Source organism: Carassius carassius, chromosome 43, assembly GCF_963082965.1.
Source record: "Carassius carassius chromosome 43, fCarCar2.1, whole genome shotgun sequence".
NCBI classification, from domain to species: domain Eukaryota; kingdom Metazoa; phylum Chordata; class Actinopteri; order Cypriniformes; family Cyprinidae; genus Carassius; species Carassius carassius.
In genome coordinates this window covers 31,100-40,000 of record NC_081797.1, presented here as the reverse complement: position 1 = coordinate 40,000, position 8,901 = coordinate 31,100, and the positions used below count along the sequence as shown (strand labels likewise).

Genomic DNA, 8,901 nt, shown 5'->3' with positions numbered 1-8,901 from the left:
TCTGTTCTGTCTTCACTACGCTGGGGTTTAGCATTGATCTTAAGTTATTAGGTTTTGTTTATAAGTCTCTAAACGGAGGGGCGATCAGGCCTTTGCAGATCATATTAGACATGCTCCAACTCCAACAGAATGGCCTGAAGTCTCAGTTTCTGTAGTGTTTGGGCCAGCAGTGTGGAGGTATAGTTCTGTTTTTTTAGTTGTGCTGTTTGTGTGTTATGGTTGGATGTGTTTTCAAACTGTTGATTTTTTACAGCACTTTGGTCAACACTTTGTTGTATAAAAATGTGCTACATAAACTCACTTACTAACTTGTGTGATTATTCCTTTAAGTAAAATAAAGTTTTAATAATTTTATTAGTAGTAGTAGTTGCGTGTGCATCCCATCAAACAGTAGTAATGTATTTCTGGCACAGTGGCTTCAAGATATCCAAACTTTTTTGACGGATTGCCTTGATTCCGATAGCTTTAAGTTTCTGTGTGTATATTGAATGAGTCTAGTTTTGCTGAAATGAAACGGTCAAATGCTCATGAAGTGACTCACAGAGACACACAGAACACAGTATATGTATTTAAACAGTGTTTCTGTGGATTAATATTCACAGACACTAGTCCATATCATCGTTTAATTGAAGCACCAAATACATTTCAAATAAATGTTACACCATTCTGCTGCTGTTGTTCTTTCAATAAGTGAATATAAAGGGTATACAATAAATGAAATGCCAAAAGAACATACAATAATAAACCTTTGTTTTTATCAAAAGTAAATCATTACACCACATAAGATATAAAGGTGTAAATTTATTTCAATTTCAATTTCTATTTTATTTGTATAGCGCATTTACAACAGCCTCCCGGCTGACCAAAGTGCTTTACAGAAGAGCAAGAATATTACACATACATGAAAAATAGACCAGACAAAAATTAAAACCACCCATTTACAAAATTTAGCATATCACAGTAGTCAGTACACTAAGGAAAATAAAAAAGTTTTTAGCAAGGACTTAAAAATAGACAAGGAGGGGGCCAGTCTGATCTCTAAAGGCAGGGTATTCCAGAGTCGTGGCCCAGCCACCGCAAATGCACGCTCCCCTCTACGCTTTAGCCTAACGCGAGGGACCACCAACAGAGCCTGGTCACAGGATCGTAGGTTTTCTAGATGGAGTATAAGGATGAAGAAGTTCAGATAAATAGACAGGAGCTATGTTATGAAGGGATTTATAAATGAAGAGGAGAATTTTTAAATCTATTCTCTGAGAAATCGGCAACCAGTGAAGGGATCTAAGAATTGGAGTGATGTGTTCATGTTTACGACATTTTAAAATTCAGAAATTTATCCAGTTTAATAAAATAAATGAACACTAATAAAATAAGACTCCAGTATTTTTCTCACATCATGCTAAAGTTTTCAGACTATGACACATTCACACTTCCATAAAGCACTGATTATAGTTATTTTGTATTAAAACATGATACTTGACTCTGAACTGCTACTAATAATTATTCTTTTGTGATATATTCTGACCATTGGGCCCGTCTCACACCGAGATCGCCTACACTTCATCACTTCATCGTTGTTTGTTAACAGTTTACTGTCTCAGACTTCAGAACTCGTCCAGGCCTCGAGACACTACTGTTACCATGGAAGCGTTTCAGTCCTGTAACATGAGAGCGCGTAACCCACAGTCACGTGTCCCTGATTAGCGCCCACCCATTGGCCGGCGTTCCGTTACGTCACACGACCTGGCTTCCTTTTTAAAAAGACGGCGGGAATCGCTCTTTTTATTTCTTCGGTTCTGCTGAGAAGAGCGTTCTGTCCCGCGTTCATTCGCAGAAAACAGCGCGATGGTGCGAACTAAAGCTGATAGCGTTCCCGGCGCGTACAGGAAAGGTGAGAGAAATCACATACTGCTCTTTCTGTCGATGTTGTAAATATTCGCAGCGCGTTTGTTTATGTCTCCATCATCTCCCGCCAATCTGACGCGAGTCAAACATCAACACACGGTTAAGTCAGTTACTGTATGCTGTGTTTGTGAGGGGAAACTCTTTTTTTTTACCGATATGAACGATATTAATCCGTAAACATTGACCGCAGTTGTTTGTTGACTAGCAATCATCGGAGTTAAACACTAATACTACTATTAATATAACACGGTGGGTTATTTAAGGAGTATTTTCCCAGCTGAATGTTTCATTATTATTGTTTGAACTCTAAAAGCTAGTAAATGCCAGCGATGTTTGTTTTAAATGGAGTTTAATTTAGACCAAATGAAATGGCGCCACTTTCATCCGCGTCGCGATGAAGCGCTCCGAAAGCGGAACTACCTTATTTCTCACTGCGCGACTCGTGTTGTGTTGTGCTGGGTTTATTAATTGTTGATATATAATTTGCTGTGTTTTTGTTTCAGCTGTTGCCGCCTCTGCGCCTCGGAAATCCCTCGGCGCTTCCGGCTCCATGAACGCGCACAGCAGCGGCGCGCAGTCGGGCACGCCTGGTGAGTGCGCACACGCAAACCTGTCTGTCGTGTAAATGAGACGCGTTCTGTCAGTTTTACAGTTCGGATCAGTCGTGTTGTTTTCCTGCTGGTGAAGACCTTGTGATTGAGAAGGATAACCCGATCTGATCTCTGTAGACTGTCACAGCAGCTTTAACCAGCTCAGTTCTGCTGTGAAGGGATCAATAGATCGGTGTCTAATAGTGACCGCTGTATTAGCTTCAGTGACGTGAGTGTTCTGGTGTTCACGTGTGTGTGTGCTCCTCCAGCTAAGAGTAAGTACGCGGGGGGTAACCCCGTGTGTCCGCGGCCCACTCCCTCGTGGCAGAAGGGCATCGGAGACTTCTTCGGTGGCCCCAGTCGGAAACCAGAGAAGGAGAACCTTCACCCCGTGCCTGATGATGAAGATGACGAAGAGGCGGGTGGCAGCGGCGTGGCTAAAGTGCCCAGGAAGTAAGTGCTGGGACAACTTCCTCTTCCTGTCTGCTGTGTTGGTTTGAGTCGGGACTGAGTCGTGTTCTGTGTTTCAGGTCCAGACCCATTATTGATGATGAAGACGAGGAAGAGGATTGATCTCTTGATCTTCAGTTTACATGTTTCATTGATGCTCGAGTATTTTTAGTGTAAATCTTTGTAAATACTTTTAATGGATGTCTCGCTGGTTTTGTACAGAGGTTTAATAAAATGATTTTTCAGAGTTGTTGGTCCGATCTCTACAGAGTGAGATTAAACCTGATCTGATGACCGATGTGTGTTTCACAAGCCCTCCAGGGTTCAGTCTTTGACTCTTAGGAGTTCAGTATTGTCATCGATCCAGTAATAAAGAGTCTCAAGGATGAATACAGATTACTTTAGATCATGATCTCGATGCTAGATGGAGATGTCACATGACAAATAACTATTACAGTCTTCTCTTGGTTCCTGCATGTCTTGTGAAGGCTTAATGTGTCATTGGCTTTCATTAAGTCACTCATGTTAATGTTATTTACACAAGACTCAAGCCTTTATATCTGCACACACAGCTGTTTAGTGTAAAGCACTGGAATACACTGATGACTTGTAATTATCTCCGATATATACAGTTCAATTTTTTAATGTGGTTAAAGGCTCCAGTTTGTGATATAAAGCATCTCTGGTGGAACGAGGGAAAACTTGACTTCCTAAATAATAGCAATTAAAAAGTAGAGCTGAAGTATAGATCTATCAATCCTTATATGAGTATCGATAAAATGTCTATACTAAAGTGTTTTTGTTTACCAGTGATTTTTTAAGCAAAAAATAATGCATACAATTTGCATTAAATTGTATGAATAACCTAAGTTGGCAAGTAATGGTGTGGGAGGTGTTTTCCTGAACCCATGATGCAGGACAGACTCCATCTACAGAGCGGTCACTCGCTGACAGAGCAGTGCTTCTCAAGAGTGACCTACAACACCACAGTGATGTTCAAGAACAACAGACCTCAAAGTCACCTTTATTTATATAGCGCTTTAAACAAAATACATTGCGTCAAAGCAACTGAACAACATTCATTAGGAAAACAGTGTCAATAATGAAAAAATGATAGTTAAAGGCAGTTCATCATTGAATTCAGTGATGTCATCTCTGTTCAGTTAAATAGTGTCTGTGCATTTATTTGCAATCAAGTCAACGATATCGCTGTAGATGAAGTGTCCCCAACTAAGCAAGCCAGAGGCGACAGCGGCAAGGAACCGAAACTCCATCGGTGACAGAATGGAGAAAAAAACCTTGGGAGAAACCAGACTCAGTTGGGGGGCCAGTTCTCCTCTGACCAGACGAAACCAGTAGTTCAATTCCAGGCTGCAGCAAAGTCAGATTGTGCAGAAGAATCATCTGTTTCCTGTGGTCTTGTCCTGGTGCTCCTCTGAGACAAGGTCTTTACAGGGGATCTGTATCTGGGGCTCTAGTTGTCCTGGTCTCCGCTGTCTTTCAGGGATGTAGAGGTCCTTTCTAGGTGCTGATCCACCATCTGGTCTGGATACATACTGGATCCGGGTGACTGCAGTGACCCTCTGATCTGGACACAGACTGGATCTGGTGGCTACGGTGACCTCGGAATAAGAGAGAAACAGACTAATATTAGCGTAGATGCCATTCTTCTAATGATGTAGCAAGTACATCTGGTGTTATGGGAAGTGTTTCCGGTTCCGGTTTACCTAATTAATGCAGCCTAAAAATCCTTTAACGGATTTGGATAATAAAAGCATATTAGTATGTTATGTGTAAGCCAGGTTAAAGAGATGGGTCTTTAATCTAGATTTAAACTGCAAGAGTGTGTCTGCTTCCCGAACAATGTTAGGTAGGTTATTCCAGAGTTTGGGCGCCAAATAGGAAAAGGATCTGCCGCCTGCAGTTGATTTTGATATTCTAGGTATTATCAAATTGCCTGAGTTTTGAGAACGTAGCGGACGTAGAGGATTATAATGTAAAAGGAGCTCATTCAAATACTGAGGTGCTAAACCATTCAGGGCTTTATAAGTAATAAGCAATATTTTAAAATCTATGCGATGCTTGATAGGGAGCCAGTGCAGTGTTGACAGGACCGGGCTAATGTGGTCATACTTCCTGGTTCTAGTAAGAACTCTTGCTGCTGCATTTTGGACTAGCTGTAGTTTGTTTACTAAGCGTGCAGAACAACCACCCAATAAAGCATTACAATAATCTAACCTTGAGGTCATAAAAGCATGGATTAACATTTCTGCATTTGACATTGAGAGCATAGACCGTAATTTAGATATATTTTTGAGATAGAAAAATGCAGTTTTACAAATGCTAGAAACGTGGCTTTCTAATGAAAGATTGCGATCAAATAGCACACCTAGGTTCCTAACTGATGATGAAGAACTGACAGAGCAACCATCAAGTCTTAGACAGTGTTCAAGGTTATTACAAGCAGAGTTTTTAGGTCCTATAATTAACACCTCTGTTTTTTCAGAATTTAGCAGTAAGAAATTACTCGTCATCCAGTTTTTTATATCGACTATGCAATCCATTAGTTTTTCAAATTGGTGTGTTTCACCGGGCTGCGAAGAAATATAGAGCTGAGTATCATCAGCATAACAGTGAAAGCTAACACCATGTTTCCTGATGATATCTCCCAAGGGTAACATATAAAGCGTGAAGAGTAGCGGCCCTAGTACTGAGCCTTGAGGTACTCGATACTGCACTTTTGATCGATAGGATACATCTTCATTCACTGCTACGAACTGATGGCGGTCATATAAGTACGATTTAAACCATGCTAATGCACTTCCATTAATGCCAACAAAGTGTTCAAGTCTATGCAAAAGAATGTTGTGGTCAATTGTGTCAAACGCAGCACTAAGATCCAATAAAACTAATAGAGAGATACACCCACGATCAGATGATAAGAGCAGATCATTTGTAACTCCAAGAAGAGCAGTCTCAGTACTATGATACGGTCTAAATCCTGACTGGAAATCCTCACCTATACCATTTTTCTCTAACAAGGAATATAATTGTGAGGATACCACCTTTTCTAGTATCTTGGACAGAAAAGGGAGATTCGAGATTGGTCTATAATTAACTAGTTCTTTGGGGTCAAGCTGTGGTTTTTTGATGAGAGGCTTAATAACAGCCACGCCGAAAAACATATTTCGAGTTCTTTCACAATAAATCTATTGAAATTGTACCCTAGTTTGTGCAGTACATTTATTTAAATTTGAATGTTACAAGTTCATATTGCTCCTGTTCTATTCTGTTATTAATATAAATTGTAGCTTACACTCAGAATAAAAAGGTTGTTTTTTATGCATGCGATGCGACAGTCTGTTAATGACAGTCTCTTGAGAAGATGAACCATGGTTTTACTAAAGTGACCGCAGTTTAACTCTAGTGTTTGTAGATTTACATGCTTACCACTACAGTAAACATATTTCAACCATGTGTAAACAAAAATATAACTTGATTAGTTGCAATTAAGTGGAGTTGAGTGTTAAGGGAAGTCGTGGCCTAATGGTTAGAGAGTCGGACTCCCAATCGAAAGGTTGTGAGTTCGAGTCCCGGGCCGGCAGGAATTGTGGTTGGGTGGAGTGCATGTACAGTTCTCTCTCCACCTTCAATACCACGACTTAGGTGCCCTTGAGCAAGGCATTGAACCCCCAACTGCTCCCCGGGCGCCGCAGCATAAATGGCTGCCCACTGCTCCGGGTGTGTGCTCACAGTGTGTGTGTGTGTGTGTTCACTGCTCTGTGTGTGTGCATTTCGGATGGGTTAAATGCAGAGCACAAATTCTGAGTATGGGTCACCATACTTGGCTGAATGTCACTTCACTTCCTAAAAACTGTCAAATATAAAAGTAACATAGGTTAAAAGTATCATATCGTTTCAAAAACCAAAGTAGTATCGCCCAACCACAATAAAAAGGCTAATTTTTATATATATATTAACATAACAGTCCTTTTGTTATTATTTCTATATTGGATTTGGCAGTATAATTAGAGAAATGTAGCTAAAGTTAATTTTAGAGATACACACATCAACTCATATTAATGACAGATGAGATATCAGAAGCAAACGCAGGAGTCAGACCTGCATGTATTAGAGACAGCTATGGAGCATTAATAGTTGGTGATTTTAATATCCATGTTGATAATGAAAAAGATGCATTGGGATCAGCATTTATAGACATTCTGAACTCTATTGGTGTTAGACAACACGTTTCAGGACCTACTCATTGTCGAAATCATACTCTAGATTTAATACTGTCACATGGAATTGATGTTGATGGTGTTGAAATTATTCAGCCAAGTGATGATATCTCAGATCATTATTTAGTTCTGTGCAAACTTCATATAGCCAAAATTGTAAATCCTACTTCTTGTTACAAGTATGGAAGAACCATCACTTCTAACACAAAAGACTGCTTCTTAAGTTATCTTCCTGATGTATCCAAATTCCTTAGCATATCCAAAACCTCAGAACCACTTGATGTAACAGAAACTATGGACTCTCTCTTTTCTAGCACTTTAAATAAAGTTGCTCCTTTACGCTTAAGGAAGGTTAAGGAAAACAGTCTGACACCATGGTATAATGAGCATCCTCGCACCCTAAAGAGAGCAGCCCGAAAAATGGAGTGCAGCTGAAGGAAAACAAAACTAGAGGTATTTCGTATTGCTTGGCGGGAAAGTAACATATCCTACAGAAAAGCATTAAAAACTGCTAAATTACTTTTCTTCTCTTTTAGAAGAAAACAAACATAACCCAAGGTATTTATTCAATACAGGGGCTAAATTAACGAAAAATAAAGCCTCAACAAGTGTTGACATTTCCCAACACCACAGCAGTAATGACTTTATGAACTACTTTACTTCTAAAATCGATACTATTAGAGATAAAATTGCAACCATTCAGCCGTCAGCTACAGTATCACATCAGACAGTGCACTATAGACCCCCTGAGGAACAGTTCCACTCATTCTCTACTATAGGAGAGGAAGAATTGTATAAACTTGTTAAATCATCTAAGCCAACAACATGTATGTTAGACCCTATACCATCTAAGCTCCTGAAAGAGGTGCTTCCAGAAGTCATAGATCTTCTTCGTTTATATGATAGAGAATGATACTGATCTATATATTACTATGTCTGAATTAAAGAAAGCTATGTGTATGTATGCATGTACCAGGAGTACCTTATAAAAAAACCATAACATATTCCTCATAAAGTTGATTCTGATTGATTATTATTCTGATTCTTACCCTAATTATGATTATTGTCTCAGCCAGATATTGTTCCTCACTCCAGAGCAGCAGGTGGCAGTAAAGCACCCATTAGTTGGTTTGCCAATCTCCAAAAACACTTAAGAAGAAGATCTTTAAGAAGATGTTTTATGATATTGGGTGCTTCTCAATATCCCTCCTCGTCTCCTCGCTCCTCCGTCCTCCATCCTATGACCCGGAAACCGATCGAGCACAGCCATCTTGAAGGACATCTCAATTCTCTAATTGCACCACAAGGACGCAAGGATCGAGGAGGGAGGAGGCTTCATGAGGAGCGATGAGCGAGGATACACAGGTGTATCCTATGCGGAAGTCTTTTATCGACTTAACGTGACGTACGTATAAATTCTCCTCCCCTTCACATCTTTTGTAATTATTTTTATTTATATTTGACCTTTTCACTTCAAATAAACCATGCATGTCATATATTTCAAACAGGGCATCTTGCTTTATTAATATTTATTATGAATGTCTTAATTAACAAATTTTAACAACATAAGGGCAGATCCCTTTAATCACAGCTGATGACACTCTGAAGTAACGCTGAAGGGAGTGAGGATAAATCATTTCTCTTGATTCAAGTCCTCCATCCGCACGTCTTTTCCTTGCATCCTTCCCTCACATCCTGAAGAGGTGGAGCTAAGA

General features: G+C 39.8%; 1 protein-coding gene across 1 annotated transcript; it reads left to right on the top strand.

The window, feature by feature from the left end:
* Window positions 1-1,745: 1,745 nt before the first annotated feature.
* Window positions 1,746-3,192, top strand: LOC132124610 (PCNA-associated factor-like). Its single transcript, XM_059535699.1, has 4 exons — window positions 1,746-1,891; window positions 2,409-2,495; window positions 2,765-2,948; window positions 3,026-3,192. The coding sequence occupies exons 1-4, from the start codon at window positions 1,846-1,848 to the stop codon at window positions 3,066-3,068; spliced, it is 360 nt and encodes a 119-aa protein (XP_059391682.1). The 5' UTR covers window positions 1,746-1,845; the 3' UTR covers window positions 3,069-3,192.
* Window positions 3,193-8,901: the final 5,709 nt, after the last annotated feature.

Bases quoted from the DNA above. Each gene is read 5' to 3' on its own strand.
- LOC132124610 (XM_059535699.1), top strand. From the start codon at position 1,846: ATGGTGCGAACTAAAGCTGATAGCGTTCCCGGCGCGTACAGGAAAG. The intron at 2,496-2,764 runs GTGAGTGCGCAC...GTGCTCCTCCAG, and splicing joins CGCGCAGTCGGGCACGCCTG to CTAAGAGTAAGTACGCGGGG. The intron at 2,949-3,025 runs GTAAGTGCTGGG...TCTGTGTTTCAG, and splicing joins GTGGCTAAAGTGCCCAGGAA to GTCCAGACCCATTATTGATG.